At 46.5% G+C, this 23,622-nt stretch overlaps 1 protein-coding gene across 3 annotated transcripts; it reads right to left on the bottom strand.

The window, feature by feature from the left end:
* Positions 1–1,424: 1,424 nt before the first annotated feature.
* LOC132819302 (stathmin-4-like) lies at positions 1,425–19,231 on the bottom strand. 3 transcript variants are annotated; one of them, XM_060830745.1, is made up of 6 exons: positions 19,171–19,231; positions 9,223–9,306; positions 7,536–7,631; positions 5,295–5,500; positions 4,490–4,681; positions 1,425–1,872 (listed from the first exon to the last, which is right to left on the bottom strand). In XM_060830745.1, exons 2-6 carry the CDS (start codon positions 9,233–9,235, stop codon positions 1,768–1,770), a joined length of 612 nt encoding a protein of 203 aa, XP_060686728.1. In that variant the 5' UTR covers positions 9,236–9,306; positions 19,171–19,231; the 3' UTR covers positions 1,425–1,767. The 3 variants fall into 3 exon arrangements, with proteins under 3 accessions (XP_060686728.1, XP_060686729.1, XP_060686727.1); XM_060830746.1 differs by lacking the exon at positions 19,171–19,231 and adding an exon at positions 19,083–19,155 and having other exon boundaries at positions 1,425–1,877; XM_060830744.1 differs by lacking the exon at positions 19,171–19,231 and adding an exon at positions 19,083–19,155.
* Positions 19,232–23,622: the final 4,391 nt, after the last annotated feature.

Genomic DNA, 23,622 nt, shown 5'->3' with positions numbered 1-23,622 from the left:
CAATGCTTTATTGAGTTGAAGTAATGGCTCAGTATTGAGATAGAGAGTGAGCAGTTCCATTTATGTGATGCTTGCAATCGCAAGATGTCACTTTTCCCAATGGTAACTATCAGTATTGAGGGAGTGCCGCAATGTCAGAGGGTCAATACTGAGGGAGTATCACACTATCAGAGGGCCAGTACTGAGGGAGTGCCGCATTGTCAGAGGCTCAGTGCTGAGGGAGTACTGCACTGTCAGAGGGTCAGTACTGCGAGTGCACCGCACTGTTGGAGGGCCAGTACTGAGGGAATGCCACGCTGTCGGAGGATCGGTACTGAGGGAGTGCTGCACTGTCGGAGGATCGGTACTGAGGGAGTGCCGCACTGAGATGCACTATTTTGCACAGCATGTTAAACTGCAATTCCATTTCCCTTCTCAGACCGGTTTACAGGAACCTGGTCATATTTATCCCTCATTCAACATGTTGACAGGTTTATTGTTTGTGGGTGGCTGCTTTGTACAGATTGCTGTCATGTTACCCCTCATTACTGCTTCTGCACTTCTAAAATCCTTCAGTTCTTTCATGTTTGTGTGTCTGTGTGTGTGTGCGTGCGCATGCGCTAGAGAGTGTGGTGTATGGGTGATAGTAACAGAGTGTGCCTAATGAGTTAGAGAGTGTATGAGTGTGTGTGAGCATGAGAGTTTGTTCATGAGTGTGTGAGCAAGAACGTGGTGTGTGTACACAAGTGTGTCTATGTTAGAGTGTGCGTGCATGTGCTTTGGAAGATGTCAGTATGTTGGAGGATGTGGGTTACAGGGTGGGTGCATATTACAGTGCGCTGGAGTGTATCAGAGGGAGTGTGTGTGTGAGAGTGTTTGTGTGTGCGTGTGTGTGAGTGAGAGTGTGTGTGTGTGAGTATGTGTGTGTGTGAATGTGTGAGTGAGTGTATGTGTGTGTGAGAGAGAGAGAGAGAGTGTGTGTGAGTGTGAATGTGTGTGTATGAGAGAAAGGGAGTTTGCATGTTGATGTGTTTGTATCAGAGGGTGTGTGTGTGTGTGTGTGTGTGTGTGTCTGTGTGTGTGAGAGAGACAGAGAGAGAAAGGGAGTTTGCATGTTGATGTGTTTGTATCAGAGGATGTGTGTGTACATCAGTGTTTGCAGAGGTTATATCTTTTAAATCAAAACAAACTTGGTTGAAAGGGATAACATGAAAAATCATTTGAAAATATACATATGTATAAAGTAAGGGTGCTGATTGAAATTGGTTGGTAAAATTGGGGAGTGGGGCCTATTAAGCTGAGTTTGTGTTGATAGATTCTCACTGGAAATGAAACAATTAAGTTATTTTTGACAAGTCTAATGTAGTTTGTGCTTTTCTGAAGCTTGTATGACTTTTTTTAAGAAAACAATGTAAGTTAGTTTCTGCAATGAATGAAGAAATCACTTTCCAATCATTGTGTGAAATATTATTCAGGAATCAGACAGACGAGATGACAGACAGTGACCAAAGCTGATCATACATTGGTTTGATTCATTCTCAGAGTGGGAGTATCACGAGCAATGCCAACATCCCTGACTGCCTGTGAGCTGAGAATCGAACTTTCAGCAATCAGAGCTGGCTCTGTCAGTGAGACTCACAGTAACAGAGTGAAGACGGATAGTGAGACACGACCAGACCCAGACTGCTCTGGATTAAAGAATGGAGTTAACATTTCAGTTCACGCTCGCTGCCGATGGTGTTTCCTCTCCCTATAAAGCCAGCTGCGCTCTTTATTTCAATCGACTATTTACAGTAAAAACCCAGAGGGGCCCAGAGCCGATCCTAATTCAGGATCCTCAACTGCGCTGCACTGGCTCGGAGTCTTTTGTTTTCTCGGACCACCTCTGCACGCCTGTCCTAGAATAAAAAAACAGCTATTAGAAAGTTAGAGGGACAGCACGGAGTTAGATACAGAGTAAAGCTCCCTCTACACTGTCTCCCCATCAAACACTCCCAGGACATGGACAGCATGGGGTTAGATACAGAGTAAAGCTCCCTCTACATTGTCCCCCCATCAAACACTCCCAGGACAGGGACAGCACGAGGTTCAATTCAGAGTAAATCTCCCACTATACTGTCCCCATTAAACAATCCCAAGACAGGGATAGCACAGGCTTAGATATAGAGTAAAGCTCCCTCTACACTGTCCACATCAAACACTCCCCAGGGCAGGGACAGCACGGGGTTAGATACAGAATAAAGCTCCCTCGAAACTGTTCCCATCAAACAGTCCCAGGAAGGGGACCACACAGGGTTAGATACCCAGTACCTGCCCTTTACTGCTGTCCAGTGTCTTTCTCAATTCTTCACTAACTGATGTTTTCTTTTGCGGGACTTTCCTCCATTTCTCTCTGGTAGTCTATATCAACAATGCCAATGTGAGATCCTCATTCACTAACCAGTGATAACCTTCAGTATTCAACATGACCCAGAGTTCACACATCCCAGCAGAACCCTCACATTCCACAGTAAAGGTCCCACACAGTATGGACAGGGGATTGGCTAACTAATAGAAGGCTAATAGTGAGGATAAAGAGGGCATTTTGAGGATGGAAACCTGCAGCTGTTGGAGTGTCACAGGAATCATTGCGGGGCCAGAATTATTTACAATATATAATAATGACCTGGATGAGAAAAGTGAATGTACTGTTGTCAAGTTTGTGAATAACACAACAATAGGGTGGGAAGCTAAGTAATGAGGAAGAGTTTGCCCCAGGATATTGACACAGGAAGTGAGTGGACAAAAACTTGGCAGAAGGAATATAACTTAAAGAAGTGTGAGGCCATTCCCTTTGGCAGAAAGAACAGAGGAGCTGAATATTAGACTTAGACTTAGACTTAGACTTAGACTTACAGTGTGGAAACAGGCCCTTCGGCCCAACAAGTCCACACCGACCCGCCGAAGCGCAACCCACCCATACCCCTACATTTACCCCTTACCTATCACTACGGGCAATTTAGCTTGGCCAATTCACCTGACCCGCACATCTTTGGACTGTGGGAGGAAACCGGAGCACCCGGAGGAAACCCACGCAGACACGGGGAGAACGTGCAAACTCCACACAGTCAGTCGCCTGAGTCGGGAATTGAACCCAGGTCTACAGGCGCTGTGAGGCAGCAGTGCTAACCACTGTGCCACCGTGCCGCCCTTAAGATTCTTTAGATTAGATTACTTACAGTGTGGAAACAGGCCCTTCGGCCCAACAAGTCCACACCGACCCGCCGAAGCGCAACCCACCCATACCCCTACATATACCCCTTACCTAACACTACGGGCAATTTAGCATGGCCAATTCACCCTGACCTGCACATCTTTGGACTGTGGGAGGAAACCGGAGCACCCGGAGGAAACCCACGCAGACACGGGGGAGAACGTGCAAACTCCACACAGTCAGTCGCCTGAGGCGGGAATTGAACCCAGGTCGCTGGTGCTATGAGGCAGCAGTGCTAACCACTGTGCCACCGTGCCGCCCTAATATTATTGGAAGACTGCAGAAAGCTTCCGAACAGAGGGATTTGGGAGTCTTTGTCCATGAACTACAAAAAGCAAAATTCCGTGGGTAAGAGGGAAGGCAAATTTCAAAGGAAATAGAAAATAAGAAATAGAAATAGCACTGGTCTGACCACAACTGGAATACTGGGAAGAGTTTTGGTTCTTTATCTGAAGAAAGGTGTCCTGGCATTGGACGCTGTCTGGAGCAGGATCACTGGGCTGATATTCGGTATAGAGGGACTATCTTGTGAGGTCAAATTACATTGATTAGGCCTGTACTCATTAGAATATAGAAAAATGAGAGGCGACCTTATTGAAACACACAAGATTTTGAGGGGACTTGACAGGGTCAAAGCAGAGAGATAGTTTCCCATTATGGGAGGGACTAGGCCCAGAGAACATAGTCTCAGCCTAAGGGCTCACATATTCAAGACAGGTGAGGAGGAACGCCTTCTCTCAGAGAGGGCTTTGAGTCTGTGGAATTCATTACCACAGAGGACTGTCATGGCTGGGTGAGAAAGTATACTCAAGACTGAGGAAGATGGATTTTTAATCAGAAAGGGAATTGAAGTTCGGGGATAAAGCAGGAAAGTAGAATTGAAACTTAGCAGAAATCGCTGAAAAAATGCAGTGAAGTTCTGAGGGCCCCAGATGTTCTGCTTTCTTACCACAGATGCTGCCAGACCTGCTGAGTTTTCCGAATAACATCTGTTTTTGTTTCTGACTTTCAACATCTGCAGTTTACTGTTTGTTAGAGGGTCATCAGATTAGCCATGATCTCATTGCCTGGCAGAGCAGGATCAATGGGGCTGAATGGCCTACTGCACTGAAACCTTCTGATTAATAGTCTACATAATAGTCTACACACTCCCCTCATGGCCCCAGGCCATTCTGCCCCCGCGGGCCTCAGGTGTATTCGGTTGAACCCATCCCTTCCCCTGGGCTCAGTCCAGTCGATGGGACGGGAACGTCTCACCTTCTCCTGCAGTCGATCCAGCATGGCCGCCAGGTGAGCTTCACGGTTTTCCTTCTGGATCTCGTTCCGCAGCTCCAGTTTCTCCTTCGCCATCTTGATGAAATTGTTGTTCTCCTCGATAGCTTTCTGGATCACATCTCGCTCGTGTTCCCTCTTTTCTGCCAGGTGCTTCAGTAACTCTGCTTCCTGACACTAAACCAAGAAAAACTACCGTCAAAAAAACGTTGGAACAACAGAGTCCATACATCCTCCTAAGAGACTCCCCCCAGAGTCCGGCTTTTCCCTGAGAATCGGTGTCTAGATATTCCTTGAGAGACTCCCCCAGAGTCCAATTTTTTTGTTTAGATTCCCTACAGTGTGGAAACAGGCCCTTTGGCCCAACCAGTCCACACTGACCCTCCGACGAGTAACCTACCCAGACCCATTTCCTTCTGACTAACTGATCTAACACTATGGGGAAATTTAGCATGGCCAATCCACCTGACCTGCACATCATTTGACTGTGGGAGGAAACCCACACAGACACAGGGAGAATGTGCAAACTCCACAAAGACAGTCACCCGAGGCTGGAATCGAACCTGGGACCCTGGTGCTGTGAGGCAGCAGTGCTAACCACTGAGCCACCATACTACCACCTACAATGTCCCGAGAGATTCCCCTCAGTGTGCGGATATTCCCTGACAATCTCCCCTCGGAGTGCGGATATTCCCTGAGAGACTCCGCTCGGAGTGCGGATATTCCCTGAGAGACTCCGCTCGGAGTGCGGATATTCCCCTCGGTGATCTGGGATTTCTATGGACTGTACCTTCCGTCTCTCTTCAGCAGCCTCAAGTTTTTTCTGGATCTCCTCGAGGGAAGGATCCCGTTTCTTTGGCAAGGCAGTGTGGAATTCTGGGACTCCCTCAAATGACGGTGGTTTCAGGATGACTTCGAAGGACAGGCCTGACGCTCTCTTGTTCAGCTCCTTCACCTCCATGTCAGATATGAAGCACCAGTTCAGGTCAACGGGGTCTGAAAGGAAAGCAAATCAGCTAGTTACGTGGTTCAGCAGGAGGCCATTCAGCCCCTCGGGTATGTTACACAGGAACAGCAGGAGGCCATTCAGCCCCCTCCTTGAGTCTGTTACACTGGAACAAGAGGAGGCTATTCAGCCCATCGAGTCTGTTCCACCATTCAACGAGATCACGTTGGATATCTTCCATTTCTCTTGATCTCTTTATCCAAAAAAAAATCTTAGCACCTCAGCCTAGAAATGGGCACTTCAATGTGACATTACTCCAGAATAACCTGTCTCTAAGTTTAGGAATAAGTTCAGTTCCAGATGGTCTCAGCAAAAGGAACCATTTCTCTTTCAACATTCCCCTACCTTAACCATGATGTGAGTACCTGTCTTGCTGTAATCCTGGAGAATCTCCAAAAACCAATCTCTCCTTCATGATGTGGAATACTCAGATCTGACAAACATCAACTTCAAGATGAATTCTTTCTTTGTGAATCCCGGAAATCAGGATAAAGGCTAACATTCATTTATCTTCCTCATTATATGTTGTTCCCATCTGCAACCTTTTTGTAACCTGGTGACCCCAGTTACCTGGTCCCTCGCCATCCCAACAGTAACCCTAGATTTCCTCCTCAGATCCAGAGAGCTGAAGTCCATATGCTGCTGCACTCCACACCAACCTCCTACAGTTGTATCACTGCCTTCAGCTGTCTGTTCCCCTCTGCAGTATCCTGCTGTAACCCATAGTAGTTACTGTGCCCTGTCACTCAGTGTCAGGAGTACGTTAGTAGGTCTTTGTCCCTCCAGCTGGCCTTGATCAATGTGCTGGAAGGTGTTGGCCCAAGTCTCTGTCATGATGACGAACAGGAAATTGAGGCAACTGGGCCACAGTACATCTAGAGGTCTGCCTTCTGATTAGGGGCCATGGTATCAAATCTCACCACAGCCAGAATTTCCAATTCAATCAATAAATCTGGATTTGAAGTCTTGGTGATTGTGACATTGGTAATTATCATCAATTGTCATAAAAACACATCTGGTCCTCTCTTAGGGAAGAGAACCTGCTTTGCTTCCTTGGTCAAAAAATGAGGTCTGCAGATGCTGGAGATCACAGCTGAAAATGTGTTGCTGGTTAAAGCACAGCAGGTTAGTGTTAGGATGGAGCTACCGTCCCCGGTGTTCGTTTGAAGGAGAGAGACACTGGATCTGATTCAAAATATAAGCTTTTACTGAGAGAGAGACGTACGCAATACAGTGAGATATTTACTGCTCACTGGAGAAAGCGCCTTCTGAAATCTTTCCAAAAACCCCTGCTTGATATATTGTTCGCTAAGCTAACGCTACGTAGTCACTCACACACGTGATCTCTCACAGACAAAGGCTTCCTGTGAACAGGCCTCGGCCTTGGCAGGTATCCACGAGATGGTCTGTCTTGTAAACAAGGTCTCCGAGTAAAGGCTGCCATTGTATTGGTCTGACCTTGGTAGTCCAGCTGCACAGGCAGTTTCGGTAAACAGTCCAAACAGCAGCTCCGCAGCGCCCCCCGATTTCCCAAGCAGCAACTACAGGTCTACCCTCCCTAGGCGTATAGATATACATCCCAACATTAGGCAGCATCCTAGGAACAGGAAATTCGACGTTTCGGGCATAAGCCCTTCATCAGGAATTCCTAATGCTGCCTAACCTGCTGTGCTTTAACCAGCAACACATTTTCAGTTGCTTCCTTGGTCAGGCCTACACGTGACTCCATATCTACAGCAATGTGGTTTGACCCTTCACTGCCCTCTGAAATGGCCCTAGCAAGCCACACAGTTCAAGAGGAATTAGAGATGAGCAACAAATGCTGACCCAGTTGGTGATGCTCACATAACGAGAAACTATAAATAAAAAATGTAATCAGTTCTTTTCCAATGTAAACATGTCACACTGACATGGCACCCTCCCACCAGTGGTGGCGCTGTCTAAAAATAGTGGCTCAGCTGTCACTGCAGATATCGCTGTCTAAGCCCTGTCCTCACAACACGGAGACCATCCACTATCACTCACCTTCAAACTTATAGAGAGTTTTATTACGAGGCTCTGGGTTGAAGCAGGAACAGAGAAGGTTAAAAAGAGGAAGTTCTTTCATCTTCTGTTTGTACGCTGGAAGTGAACAGAGACAGAACAATGAGAATACATTGTGTGATAGCGATGTCCTCAGCCCTCACTCACTGAAACACATCAATCTCAGCGTAATCTTTTGGATGCTGTCCCAAAGAATCATGGATGTAGGTTTGCTCGCAGAGCTGGGTGGTTCATTTCCAGACATCTTGTCACCCTACTAGGTAACATCTTCAGTGGTCCTCAGGCAAAGCAGTGTACATGATTCCTGCTTTCTATTTATATATTTGGGTTTCTTTGGATTGGTGATGTCATTTCCTGTTCTTTTTCTCAGGGGGTGGTAGATGGAGTCTAACTCGATGTGTTTGTTAATAGAGTTCCAGTTGGAATGCTTCTAGGAATTCTCATGCGTGTCTCTGTTTGGCTTGATCTAAGATGGATGTGTTGTCCCAGTCGAAGTGGTGCCCTTCCTTATCAATATGTAAGGATACTAGTGACAGAAGGTCATGTCGTTTTGTGGCGAGTTGGTGTTCATGTATCCTGGTGGCTAGTTTTCTGCCTGTTTGCCCAATGTAGTGTTTATCACAGTTCTTGCATGGTATTTTGCAAGAATAGAACAGGAAGTGACATCACCACAGAAAATGACATCACCAACCCAAAGAAATCCAAATATATAAATAGAAAATAGGAATCATGTACACTGCTTCACCTGAGACCCACTGAAGATGTTACCTAGTTGGTGACAAAACGTTTAAAAACGAACCTTCCAGCTCAGCGAGCAAACCTACATCCAGAACCTCAACCTGAGCTACAAATCTTCTCAAAACCCCCAAAGAATCATATCGACATTTATAGGGAGACAGTAGCGGAGTATAATATTTTTAAAATTCACCTGTGGGATGTGAACATTGCTAGCTAGACCCGTTTTTATTGTCAATCCCCTAATTGCCCTGCACGATTATAAATAATAGTCTATTGTCATAACAAACGATCTGGTTCAATAATGCCCTTTAGGAAAGGAAATCTTCCACCCTTACCTACACTGGCCTACACGTGACTCCAGACCCATTACAATGGGGTGACTCTGAAAGGGCCAAGTGAGACACTCAGATTATGGCAGTTAGGGACACCAGAGTCTCAAGAAAAATAATTATTTTTAAATCTGGAGTTAGAGCAATGTACCGGAACTTGGCAGTTACTGAAACAATTATTACAACTGTGACCAATACTGTTATTAAAAGGGGGCTGTGGTGTTGTAGTGGTAGTGTCCCAATCTCTGAAACAGGAGGACGGAGTTCTGTTTGATCTACTCCAGTAGTGTGTAATAACATCTCTGGACAGGCTGATTGGTAAATATCTGTTGTGATCAGAAACCCTGTTTGTGCACATGGAGAGATGGGACTGGACTCTACCCACGTTACATTTCATGATTATGTTTTTGAGGATTAAGGGGTATTCTTTTCTTTTCGGGACTGGCTTGTGTCACTGTAAGGGTGAAATGGCTGTGTGCGTATCTGCTGTCTCATGTTAATAAGCTCGCCTGCACTGTCTCGGTCTCGTTCTCACTATCTGGGGTAATCTGTGGCAGTCTGGTGTGTTGAAATGGCATTGCGGGAGACAGGGTGAAACATACCAGACAGTGACATGGTAACTGGATGAATTGCTGCCGCGCTGACCCAGAAATACAGAATGGAAGACCGAGGTTCAGAATAACCACCTGCAAAAAGAAAAGCAAAAAATGAGTAGAGCTTCAATATTCTGAAACAGGAGCAGCCGACACGCAAACCTCAACATTTCACCTGGAGGCTAGAGCAGGAAACGCAGCAAAGGAATCAGAGAAATCCTGGCAGTTTCCTACAGAATTGGATTGACAGTCTAGAAAGCAAAATACAGCAGATGCTGGAAATCTGAAATGAAACAGCAAGTGCTGAAAGAACTCAGCAGGTCTTGCAGCATCTGTGCAGAGGGAGGAAGACACTCTGTTATATTGTCCATCCCCGGTCATCCCGAGAGGATCGAATCAAATTTGAATCACAGTGGACTGGGAGTCTTAATTCTGATTTTTCTCCACAGTGGTTGCCAGACCTGCTGAGTTTCTCCAGTATTCTCTGTATGTTACCTCTGACTGATGATGTGGTAATGTACAGAGAGTTTAGCTGCTGTGTATAATACAGGGGCTACTGCAGTCAGTGTTTGGCCCAATGGGATAGTACCGAGCCAGTTACTAGAATGTGGAATCATGGGTATTCCAGATGCTGTCCTTATAATGTTCCCAGTTATGGGATATTGCAGTTTTTGTTTGGAACAAGGCCATGGTCCAGACCCTGCTATTACAGCCAGTATTTATGATTATGGGATGTAACAATCATTATTACCAAAAGCCTCCTCCAGTGGTCCCCAGCATTACAGACACCAGTCTCCAGCCACGTCGATTCACTCCTTGTGATATCATGAAACAGTCGGAGACACTGAATAATGCAAAGGCTACGGGCCCTGGCAATATTCTGGCAATAGTTCTGAAGGCTTGTGCTCCAGAACTTGCAGCTCCCCGAGACAAGCTGTTCCAGTACAGTTACACCACTGACATCTACCCGACAATGTGGAAAATTGACCAGGTATGTCCTGTACTTAAAATTCAACCCAGTCAGTTACCGTCCCATCAGTCTCCTCTCGATTCTCAGTAAAGTGTTGGAGGGTATCAGTAACAGGGCTATCAAGCAGCACCTGCTCAGCAATAACCTGCTCAGTGACGCCCAGTTTGGGTTCCGCCAGGGTCACTCAGCTCCTGACCTCATTACAGCCTTGGGTCAAACAAGGCAGCACTGTGGTTCAGTGGTTAGTGCTGCTGCCTCACAGCACCAAGGACCCGGGTTCGATTCCAGCCTTGGGTGAGTGATTGTGCGGAGTTTGCACACTCTCCCCGTGTCTGTGTGGATTTCCTCCGGGTGCTCCTGTTTACGTAGGGTATAGCGTAGGGTGGCGGGTGTGGGTGGGATGGCATGGCCTCGATTGGCCGAATGGCCTACATTCACACTGTATGGACACAAGAGCTGAACTCAACCAAGTGTGGCCTTAACAAAACTGGAATCAATGGGAATCGGAGGGGGGCGAACCCTCAGCTGGTTGGAGTCATACCTGTCACATCGGAGGTTGCTAGAGGTCAGTATCCCAGCTCTAGGACATCACTGCAGGAGTTCCTCAGATGTGTAGGGGTCGGTGTTGGACTGGGGTGGACAAAGCCCAAAATCACATGACCCCAGGTTATGGTCCCCACAGGTTTATTTGAAATCACAAGCTTTCAGAGCGCTGCTCCTTCACATGATGAAAGCTTGTGAAGCTATGCTTCACAAAACTGCTTCACAAGCTTCATCATGTGAAGGAGCAGCGCTCTGAAAGCTTGTGATTTCAAATAAACCTGTTGGACTATAACCTGGGGTCATGGGAGTTCCTCAGGGGAGTGTCCTAGGCCTAACCATCTTCAGCTGCTTCATCAATGGTCTTCCTTCCACCATAAGGTCCGAAGTGGGGATGGTCATTGTTGATTGCATAATGTTCAGCACTAGTTGCAACTCCACAGATACTGAAGCAGTCCATGTCTAAATCTAACAAAATCTGTACAATATCCAGGCTTGGGCTGAAAAGTAACAAGTAACTTTTTGCAATACACAAATGCGAGGCAATGACCATCTCTAATAAGAGGCAATTTAATCAGTTCCCTTTGATAGTCAATGGTGCTACCATCACTGAATCCCCTGATAGCAATGTCCTGGGGATTCAGTGTGAGTAGAAACTCAACTGGATTCCCCCATAGAAATACTGTGGTGACCAACTCCCCTCCTGCCTGCTCAAATCCTGTCCACCATTCCTCAGGCACACGTCAGGAGTGTGATGGCATTTTCCCCACTTGCCTAGTTGGGTGCAGCTCCAACAACACTCAAAAAGCTTAACACCACCCAGCCGCTTGATTGGCACCACATCCAGAAACATCCCCTCCCTCCATCACCGATGCTCAGTAGCAGCAGTTTGTACTATCTACACGATGCTCTGCAGAAATTCACCAAAGATCCTCAGACAGCACCTTCCAAACCCACAGCCAATTCCATCTAGAAGAACAAGGACAGGAGACACAGGGGAAACACCAAGTTACCCACCAAGCCCCTCCCCATCCTGACTTGGAAATATATCGCCGTTACTTCAGTGTCACTGGGTCAAAATCCTGCAATCCCTAAGGGCATTGAAGATTAACCCACAGCACATGGACTGTAGCAGTTCAAGATAGAGGCTCACCCTCACCTTCTCAAGGGCAACAATGGACAGGCAATAAATGCTGGGCCCAGCCAGTAACACCCACGTCCTGTGAAATGTCAGTGTTTGCGGCAGTAGGAGTTCTATTCATTGTTCCTGCAGTCTGCTATCACACTGTCTTGTTTCAGTATTGGCTGATGCTGGGTTCCTTGACTCTGTGCTGCCACCAGGTGGCCATTCTCATCTCTCAGGAAAGTGCTGAACCTGAGGCAGAACCAGCGTAAATATTTCATGACATCTAGCTTCTCTTTTTTTTTCAAAGCTGTCCTGTGGTTTGTGACTGCCTCCACACACACAATGGTCTGCTAATAATCTGTTATCGCAAGTATGGCATAGGGGCTGCTCCCAGACAATATCCTTTTGCCATGTTAGTGGGCAGAGAGACCAGTGCTTGATATGACCACCTGTAGCAGGTTGGGGAGAGTGCTGTGGGTCTTGGGGTTTATTGTGGAGTGTTTCTGTTCATTCATAGGACATGGGCATCACTGGCTGGGCCCAGCATTTATTGCCTGTCCCTAGTTACCCCTTGAGAAGGGGGGGTGAGCTGCCTTCTTGAACCGCTACAGTCCATGTGCTGTGGGTGGACTCACAATGCCCTTAAGGAGGGAATTCCAGGATTTTGACCCAGCAACACTGAAGGAACAGTGATGTATATCCAGGTCAGGATGGGGAGTGGCTTGGAGGGAACTTGCAGGGGTCGGGGTTCCCATGTATCAGCCGCCCTTGTCCTTCTAGATGGAAGTGTTCATGGGTTTGGAAGGTGCAGTCTGAGGATCTTTGGTGAATTTCTGCAGTGCATCTTGTAGATAGTGCACACTGCTGTTACTGAGCATCAGTGGTGGAGGGTGTGGATGTTTGTGGATGTGGTGCCAATCAAGTGGCTGCTTTGCCCTGGATGGTATCAAACTTCTTAAATGTTGTTGAGTTGCCCCTCTCCAGACAAGTGGAGAGTATTCTATTACACTCCAGACTTGTGCCTTGTGGATGGTGGGTAGGCTTTGGGGAGTCAGGAGGGGAGTAATTCACTGCAGTGTTAACCACCCTGACTTGCTCTTATCGCTACTGTGTTTATGTGGCTAATCCAGTTGGGCTTCTGGTCAATGGTAACCCTCTGTATGTTGATAGTAAAGGATTCAGTGATGGTAACACTATTGAATGTCAAGGGGCAATTAGATTGTCTGTTATTGAAAATAGTCATTGCCTGGAGTTAGTGTGGCATGAATGTTCGTTGCCACTTTTCAGCCCGAGGCTGGATACTACCCTGGTCCTGTTGTGTTGGAACAGTAACACATAGATCACAATCACTTTCTCAAGGGCCAGCCAGCAGCACTCACATCCCACTAGTGAATCAAAACAAAAAGAGCTTGCTGATTCTGCTGCTGTTCCTGAAGGCCCACAGTGTGCCATGGATGCCCAGTCTTCAGCGGTTGGGTTTGCCTGAAGTCTGTCTGGTAATAGTGTCACATAACACAAGATATCTCAAAGTAAAGATAGGTTTATATCTCGAAGGGACTGGAGCTCTCTGACCGATAGCTTTCTGGACAGCTTCCTTTGCAGCGGATGAATTGGTGAGGAGGAGATTGGGGTTTGTGTGCAGCCAGATGATGCGTTGGGGTGTTGATTGAAGCGAGGAGGTAGGGTAGGAAACAGTGATTGTAATATTTTGAAAGTACCATTAACCTGAAGGAGATAGATTTCTGAGTGGGTTGGGCAGCCTTGGCTTTCCCTGAATCCTTTGGATTTCATCTGCAATTGACAGAATTGTTGAGTCAGAATTGGCTTCACTGGGTCACGGAAGTGTGTATCGAATTTCCTGATAGCCATGCAGAGAGATATTGCTGCTACAGAGTATGGAGACTGAGCTCAACAGAGTCTGGCAGTGATTAATGTGTCATTCCCTCTGCGATCAATATGCTCAATCACTGCTCCCACATTCAGCAGGAAGCATTTGGGCTAAAGCCTGGAGGTTTCAGGAAGATTAGCTTTCATTTTTCTAAACTTCTGTACTCAGGCCCAATCTGCTCAACCTTTCCCCATAAACAAACCTGAACTACAGCTCAGGAGTCCGCTGAGGGAATCTTCCCTGAACTGACCCCAGTGCCACCTTACACAGCTCGATGGGAGGAGACCAAACTAACTGACAATACTCTGGGTGTGGCCTCAATGACTCCCTGTGTAGTTATCGCAGTCACTCCCTACCGCTATATTCCAGCTCTCTCACACCACAGGCTAATGTTCCCATGGTTTTCCTAATCACCAGACTACCTGCATTGTCACATCTTGTAATCTATGTTCCACTATACACAGATCCCTCTATACCTCAGAGTTTTACAGTCTCTCTCCTTTTAAATAATGTTCCAGTTTTCTATTTTTCCTGCCAAAGTGGACAGCCTCACATTTTGGCCCATTATATTCCACCTGCCACTTTTTTGCCCACTCCGCTGACCCATTTGTATCTCTCAGACTCCTGTATCCTCCCCACAGCTGACATTCCCACAATCCCTGTCTCATCAACAAACCTGGTGACAATGTAGTCCATCACTGAATCCCTACAAGGCAGAAGGAGGCCATTTGGCCCATCAAGTCAGCACTGACCCTCTGAAGAGCTTCCCACTCAGACCTACCCAATCCCCATACCCTACATTTCCCATTGCGAATCCACTTCACCTGCACAGCTTTGGATTGTGGGAGGAAACCGGAGCACCCGGAGGAAACCCAAGTAGACACGCTGAAAATGTGCAAACTCCATACAGGCAGTCGAGTGAGGGTGGAATCAAACCCAGTTCCCTGACACTGCGAGGCAGCAGAGCTAATCACTGACTGATGAGAGACAGGCCCTTCCTCAGCAGACCTGAGGCTGATTGCTGTGATTTTGTGTGGGCTCTCTTTGCTGCTTCCATGCTGACTCCTCTTCTGCCATCACTCAGGCAGCTGCCAGAACACATTGACTCCAATGCTAGTCAGCTTGAGGTCTCCTTCTAAGACCACGTTGAATGACACACCCTGGGCGTACTGTTGCAGTGAACTCAACATGGGGCCTGACTATGGGGATTCAGTCACATGGCTCCAACACTGACCCACTGGGGGAAGGTGCTGGGGAACCCCCTGCTCCCAATGTCCTTCCATCCTCAGCTTCCTGCCCTCTGAGCCTGATCTTTATCTGAGGTGGTGTAGGGGCAATCTGTTCAGCTATGTCACTGCTGTTAGGAAGGTGGTGAGGACCCAGCCCTGGGGCAGGCAGAGCTTGGTACTTTCGCTTCAGTTTTGCTGTGAGCCCGGGACAATGGGAAATCCTGATCTTGGCTTCAGTGAACGTGCTGCTGGTGATTGTGGAGCTAAGGAGGTGAAGCTGTTGAGGAGCTCTGGATTGGGGTTGTTGATGTTGGTGGAAGGTCTCAAGTCTCGATGCCCCGACCTTTATCATTGATCTTGCTGATGTTGAGTGTCCGCTCCCCACCCCCTATCGCTCCCTGATCTACACACTGCTGTCAGTGAGCTTCAGAGGGGACTGTCAGCTCCCTGACACCAACAGATACCACTACAACCTACCCCCCTCTCCCACCCCGAGTAAGACAAGGTGCACCCTGCGCTCAGTGTGCAGTCTTACCAAGTTGAACAGCTACAACCAGTTCAAGCACACTAGAAGCAGCCGTGTTCGAATTGCCAGAATATCCAATGAAGGCAAAGACAGGAATATTCAGGGAAAGATGGCACCAGGATTTGACCTCCTTTACCCACTAACTGACTGTAATTGTACACGGCACTTTCCAAACCCCATGACCACTCCCATCCTGAAGGACAAGGGCAGCAGATACATGGGAACACCAGTCCCTGTAAGTCACTCCAAGTCACTCACCAGGATTGACAAATTACCAAAATTGGGAAGGGGGGTCACCTATATGGAGGAGGGATCTACCACCTTCCTTCAGCTTAGGAACCTCCAAATTCCCAGATTAGAGAACTGTGATGTGTAGCTGTGACATAAAACCACAGGAGCAATATGTGAATGGTAACACCCTGGAGATGGTATCCAGCCATGGTATGGAGGGCAATTGGGACTTTATATTTAAAACGCAGATTGTCAAACCTAGCCGCAGTTATGGTGACCATGACAACACCAGATTGTCATTTAGAAACCCATCTGGTCCACCATCTGAGGTGGATGATGGGGGTCATCTGTACTTGGTCTGGCCTACACGTGACTCCACACCTACAGCCATGTGACTGGCTCTGAAATGGTGCAGAAAGGCCCTGAGTTGTAATAAACTGCTTCAATGTACGACAGAGGTTCAAGAGGGCAGATCATCATCAAGGGTGATTAGGGCAGGCAGTATCGTAAGTGGCCAACCATCAATGCCCACATCCCCAAACTGAAACGCAGTCAGGAAGTTGTCCCTGAGTCCGCACTGACTGGGCTCAGGCAGTGGATCACTCCTTTCCACCACCTCTCCAGCTTTCTAATGTCATTACGTTCTGTCCTCTCTCAGTATTCCCCTGCAGAGATAAAGTGATAAAAGATCCAGCAATGATATAACCTTGGAATAAAATCCCTTGACACAAAGTTGGGAAATATTGAAAATCCTTCACAAAATAGCAAATCTACTGCAAGAACACTTCCATTCAGTTACAGGTTGGTCAGCTCCTCAGTATCCTCTGCACTAACAATCTCCACAGGATACATTTCATCTAAACCCCATCGCCCCAAATATATTCAAACTGACTGGATCATTTCTGTGCTCCCTGGCACTGTTTGGGAATGAGCACACAGCCATGTTAAAGGAGGCAGCTGGACTATGACAGTGAGGGTGACATCAGTTCCTACCTTTCACCTCCGGTGTAGATGTTTCTGACTGAAATCACTAAACTGCTCACCACTGGAAAGAGAACCCAAGGATAAATACCGAAAACCCAGCCCTGGTTTTAAACTGAACAAAATATCATGACCAATAAGTACGAGAAAATTTCTGAAAGCACCGGTCCACCATCAGGGTTTACAGATGGTGAAATGGTGTTAAAGTTACAGTCAGACTGATGGGAATGGGCAAATTCAGAGATGGAGCAAGTGCATTGCAATCAATGCTATATTTGATTCAGCAGATATGGTAATATTTAAAGGCACAGCAGAGAGGAAGCATTACTCTGTGCCTAGCCCCTTGTTGCCCTGGGCGTGTTTGATGGTCACAGTGCAGTTTTACTCTGTATCTAACCCTGTGCTGACCCTGTCCTGGCAGTGTTTGATGAGGGTCAGTGTAGAGGGAACTTTATTCTGTATCTAACCCCGTGCTGTCCCTGTCCAGGAGAGTGTTTGATGGGGGGGGGGGGGGGTACAGTGTAGAGGGAGCTTCACTCTGTATCTAACCCCGTGCTGTCCATGTCCCCTGTCCTGGGAGTGTTTGATGGGGACAGTGTAGAGGGAGATTTACTCTGTATCTGACCCCGTGCTGTCCCTGTCTTGGGAAAGTTTGATGGGGGGATAGTGCAGAGAGAGCTTTACTCTATATCTAACCCTGTGCTGTCACTGTCCTGGAGTGTTTAATGGGGGACAGTGCAGAGGGAGCTTTACTCTGTATCTAACCCAGTGGTGTCCCTGTTCTGGGAGTGTTTGATGGGGGGGTCAGTGTAGAGGGAGCTTTACTCTGTATCTAACCCCGGGCTGTCCCTTTTCTGGAAGTGTTTGATGGGGAACAGTGTAGAGGGAGCTTTACTATGTACCTAACCTTGTGCTGTCACTGTCCTGGAGAGTTTGATGGGGGACAGTGCAGAGGGAGCTTTATTCTGTATCTAACCCAGTGCTGTCCCTGTCCTGGGAGTGTTTGATGGGGGGGGTCAGTATAGAGGAAGCTTTACTCTGTATCTAACCCCGCGCTGTCCCTGTTCTGGAAATGTTTGGTGGGGAACAGTGTAGAGGAAGCTTTACTATGTACCTAACCCTGAGCTGCCCCTGTCCTGGAGTGTTTGATGGGGGACACATTATTAAGTCATGAATAATCCTGCAGTCAATGACAGTAACGCTCCTGAGCAGACGGTTAACAATTACAGTGAAAGGAGATATAATCTGAGAGAAAATTGGAAAATGATGAGTTTAAGGAATTAAAAATTGATAATTAGCTTGGTTCACAAAGGAGAGGCTGGAGCTTGGAAGAAGCTTTCAGTTAATCGATTTGTGTCAATTGACAACACCCTGTCTCTGATGTTACGTTGTCTGCAGTGCTGTCCATAGGTCACCTTTCAGACACTGTTCCTGTGACCATAACCAAAGAGGTGTAATATCAGAACCAAACCTTGTGCTTCAGTCCCAGTGAAGCACACCAGCCCAATTCAGCACGGTGAGGAGTCACTGAGTGTGACAATATCCCATCGGGATACTCACACACTGGAGCCTGACTGTCTCAGAGCTCAAGCACCAGCGCACAGTTAAACGAGATGTCACAGGATGGCGGGCTCAGGCAGCATGAGGATTTGCAGAAGTCAGAGCAGGAGATTAAGATTACATTTTAGAAATTGTCCTCATTGTAGGTCACAAATAGACAATACATGCACTAGACACACACACACATACACACTAGACACACACACATACTAGACACACACAGACAGCTTAGACAGCAGACAGACACACACACAAACAAAGGTGAATACATACACACAATGTACACAGGCATATAGACACACACACACAGAGACACAGACACATACAGACAGACACGTACACAGCTAGACATAGACACACAGATACCTAGACTGTTCTTATTTGCCTAATTCACTGACTCTTTATCCTTCAACAAAAATTAAACTAAATCTCCTTTTTTACAAGAAATGTTAAGCTAGGAATCTCCTCTGAGAGCAAACATTAATTATTGAAATATGCCACAACCTTGTCTTCCGCCCCGGCGTATTCCCAACACACAATATAATTAACCTTCCAGAATTCATTCCAATCCTACATATTGAACACAAAATCTCAATGGATTATGTCTCTGATTTTCTTTTAAAAGCATTTCACTTGATCAATGCCTCTGCCGAATTACTGACTAAAAAAATCTCAACCATAAATATTCAACAATGCAAAAATCAATTTTCACTGCCCAAAACAGAGAAACCCGTATTAAATTAATTTTAAATAAAAGAAAATCATCCAGTTATTATCAAATATAAATACATATTCAGATTTCAGATAATCGTCATTACTGCAGTGGCAGAGGCTGGTCACACTTGACTGAAGATCGAGTGATGTGTTCCAAGCCCTTGCTGCTTGCTTTGTTCTGTCTGTACTTACCACAGCCCTGAACCTGTCAAAGAGCAGAAGAGGATTCTGTCATGTCGGAATCAACTGCTCAACTCCAGCCTCTCTCATTACATCACTTCTCCACCACCTCATTGGATCACAAGCAAGCTATACACTGATTGGCCACTGGATGGAAGGTTGGGTTTTGGGGCATTAACCCTCAGCAGTCCCAAGCCTTGCCCCTTCCCCTTCCTGCTCTCCACTCACCACCCCCTTAGCCAACTCAGTCAGAACCACAACCTGGTCAGTGGGAAGGATGTGAGAGTGACAAATCAACCATTCCTTGCACATCACTACCCCCTCAGGAAAAGAAACTCAAATTAACCTCTTGCTCCAGAACTTTTCAGATTCTTGGGTCCAAGGGAATTAAGTGGTGGGCTTATAATGTTGAATGATGACATTGAGGTTTATCAAACTAACCATGATCTAGTTAAATGGTAGACAGATTGGCGGGGGTCAGTTAGTGCAGTTGATTGGAGGCATGGTGACCCTCACGTTAAACCAGCACCGAACCGTACCTGTCTAATGAGAAAGCAGCCCCCATGGCCATTTGAGACAGTGTAGACTTTACACTGAAGTAGACCAGGTCTGAGGGGCTGAATGGCCTATGCACGCTCCTTTCTTCCTGATGTGGTGGAGCCGGCGTTGGACTGGGGTGGACAAAGTTAAAAATCACACAACACCTGGTTATAGTCCAACAGGTTTAATTGGAAGCTCTAGCTTTTGGGTGGCTCCTTTATCAGATGATTGTGGATAATAAGAACTTATATATACTCCACAATAATATACTCCACAACCACCTGATGAAGGAGCAGCGCTTTGAAAGCTAGTGCTTCCAAATAAACCTGTTGGACTCTAACCTGGTGTTGTGTGATTTTCTCCTGTGTTTCTCAATGTTCAGCACCATCCATAATTCCTCAGATACTGAAGTGGAGAGATGACGGACCTAGTGATATTATCCAGAGACCCAGGCAATGTTCTGGGGACAGGGATTCAAATCCCACCATGGCAGATGGTGGAATTTGGAGTCAATAAAAATTTGGAGTTAGGAGTCTAATGATGATCACAAAACCATTGTCAATTTTCAGAATGAACTCCACCTGGTTCATTGATGTCCTTTGGGGAAACTGCCAAAGGACATGTAACTCCAGACCCACAGCAATGTAATAGACTCTAAACTGTGTGACAGGCAATTAGTAATGGCCAAGCGAATGTTGCCCTTATCCTGGGAATTAATTTAAAAAGCCAGCCCAAATCCAAGTGCAGTAAGATTTGTTCAATGTCTAGATTTGGGATGAAAAGCAGCCAATAACCTCTGTACCACATACATTCCCAACAATGATCACAAGAGAGAATCTAATCATTGCTCCTTAACTTTCAAAAGCATGCAACAAGGTGCTGGGGAGACCACATGTGGAGTACTGTGAGCAGTTTTGGTGCCAAATTTAAGTGAATGATGTCATTTCATTGGAGGCAGGTCAGAGAACTTTCACTGGGATGATCTCTAGGATGGAGAGATTGTCTTATGAGCAAAGATTAAACAGGTTGGGACTCCATTCACTGGAGTTTAGGAGAATGAGAGGTGATCTCATTGAAACCCATAGGATTCCTAAGGAGCGTGACAGGGTCAATACTGAGAGGATGTTTCCCCTCAGGGGAGAGTCTAGGACTAGAGGGGTTTTTAAAAAATTCACTCCGAGGATGAGGGTGAGGCGGGGCCAGCATTTATTGCTTATCCCAGTTGCCCAGATGATGCTTCAGAGTCAACCAGAAAGCTGCAGGACTGGAGTCACATGTAGGCCAGCCCAGTTTCCATCCCTATTGGGCATTACTGAACCAGATGGGTTTTATGACAATCGGCAGTGGTTTCAATTGAAAGCTATGCCCCTTGTGCTAGCCATCACCATCTGAGGAAAAGGACTGTCACTGTCCATCCTACCTAACCCTCTGATTATCTTATATGTCTCAATTAAGTCACCTCTCAACCTTCTTCTCTCCAATGAAAACAGCCATAAGTCCCTCAGCCTTTCCTCGTAAGATCTTCCCTTCATACCAGGCAACATTCTGATAAATCTCCTCTGAGCCCTTTCCAAAGCTTACACATCCTTCCTATAATTGATTAGCACAACAGTCACGAATATCTACTGCCTCCAACCCCCCCCACTCCCCCCCTCCCCACCCCCACCGATGCTCAGTAGCTGCAGTGTGTACTACCTACAAGCTGCACTGCAGAAATTCACCAAAGATCCTGAGACAGTTCCAGAGGACAAGGGCAGCAGATACATGGGAACACGTTCCCCTGCGAGTTCCCACCAAGCCACTCACCATCCTGACCTGGAAATATGTCGCCGTTCCTTCACATGCTGCTGGGTCAAAATCCTGGAATTCCCTCCCTAAGGGCATTGTGGGTTAACTCACAGCACATGGACTGTAGTTGTTCAAGAAGGCAGCTCACCCCCACCTTCTCAAGGGGCAACTAGGGACGGGGCAATAAATGCTGGGCCCAGCCAGTGACACCCACATGCTGTGAATGAATACAAATATTGCTCTGCTTGGATTCAGTATTGTCTCTGTGACAATCACTGCTCCTTGGCCCAGTAATTCCCTCGACATTAATCTCAGACACCAATTGTTTCTCCCTAATTGAGTCATACAGGATGGAAACAGGCCTTTCAGCCCATCTTGTCCATGCCAACCTTGTTTCCTAAACCAAGCCATTCCCATTTGTCTGTGCTTGACCATATCCCTCTAAATCTTTCCGATTTATGTACCTGTCCAATGTGTCTATTAAATGTAATTGTACCCATCTCTACCACTTCCTCTGGCAGCCTCATTCCATACCCGTACCACCCTCTGTGTGTAAATGTTGCCCCTTAGGTTCCTTTTATATCATTCCCCTCTCACCCTAAACCTATGCCCTCTAGTTCTGGACTCCCATCCCCTGGGGAAAAGACCTTGGCTACTCACCTTATCTACGCCTTTTATGTTTTTAAAAACCTCTACAAGGTCACCTCTCAATCTCCAACGCTCCGGAGAAAATAGTCGCAGCTTATTCAGCTCCTCCCTGTAGCTCAAACCCTGCATTCCCAGCAACATCTTCAGAAATCTTTTTTGCACTCTTTCCAATTTAATAACATCCTTCATAAAACAGGGTGGCCAGAATTGCACGCAGTACTCCAAATGTGGCCTCAGCAATGTCTTCACATTGTTTACTAATGACTTGGATGCTGGCATAGAAAGTCAATTACCCAAATTCGCTGATGACACAAAATTAGGCAGCAGCATAAATGATACCATAAAACGACAAATGGATATTGATAGACTCAGGGAATGGGCATAACTGTGACAGATGGAGTTCAATGTCAGTAAGTGAGAGGTTATCCATTTTGGAGTGATAAAGGAGAGATCAGGGGACTTCCTAGATGGCATAAAGTTCTATAGAATGTGTTTCCAAATAGACTTGGGGATTCAGGTGTGTAGATCTTTAAAATGTCACAATCAGATGCAGAAACTAATCCAGAAGGCTAATGGAATGCAGGTCTTTATATCTCAAGGTCTGGAGTACAAGGATACAGAAGCTTCACTGTAGCTATGCAAAACCCTGGGTAGACCCCACTTGGAGCACCAGGAGCAAATATGTGCTCCACACCTTTGGAAGGAAAGATTGGCCTTGGTGGGAGTACACTGTAAGTTTACAAGAATGAGACCTGCACTTTAGGGGTTATGAGGAGAAATTGGACAAATTAGACCTATTTTCACTAGAATTTGGAAGGCAAGGGCTGATATTGAACTGAAGTTATTGTCACATGTCCCGAGAACAGTGAAAAGCTTTGTCTTGCAAGCAACATAGGCCGATCACAGAGTGAAGTACCATAGATAGTAAATAATAGGTAAACAGCGGCAAAAACAAACACACAGGTACAGACGAATTTTAAGAATTTGTGAGTCCATTCAGTATTCTAACAACAGGAGGGTGGAAACTGTTTTGAAACCGGCTGGTGCATGTGTTCAGGCTTCTGTACCTTCTCCCTGATGGTGGAAGTTGTAGAGAAACATTGCCAGGGTGGGATGGATCTTTGAGAATGCTGGCGGCCTTTCCTTGACAGTGGGCCTGGGTGATGGATTCTATAGATGGGAGGTTGGTCTTTGTGATTGTCTGGGCTGAGTTCACCACTCTCTGTAACCGTCTCCGATCTTGAATGGTACAGTTGCCATACCAGGTAGTGATACACCCAGACAGAATGCCCTCGATGGCACACCTATAAAAGTTGTCAAGATATTAGCAGGAAAAGCCAGGGTACATAAAGATAAACCATTTCCACTGGTTACCGATTCTAGACCTAAGAGCATAGTCTGAGAATTAGGGCCGGAATGTTCAGGAAAGATGTCAGGAAGTACTTTTACATAGAAAGGGTGGGAGAGGTTTGAAACTCTCTTCCACAG

The sequence above is a fragment of the Hemiscyllium ocellatum genome, chromosome 10 (genome assembly GCF_020745735.1).
Source record: "Hemiscyllium ocellatum isolate sHemOce1 chromosome 10, sHemOce1.pat.X.cur, whole genome shotgun sequence".
Classification (NCBI taxonomy): domain Eukaryota; kingdom Metazoa; phylum Chordata; class Chondrichthyes; order Orectolobiformes; family Hemiscylliidae; genus Hemiscyllium; species Hemiscyllium ocellatum.
This window is presented reverse-complemented; position numbering and strand designations above follow the sequence as displayed.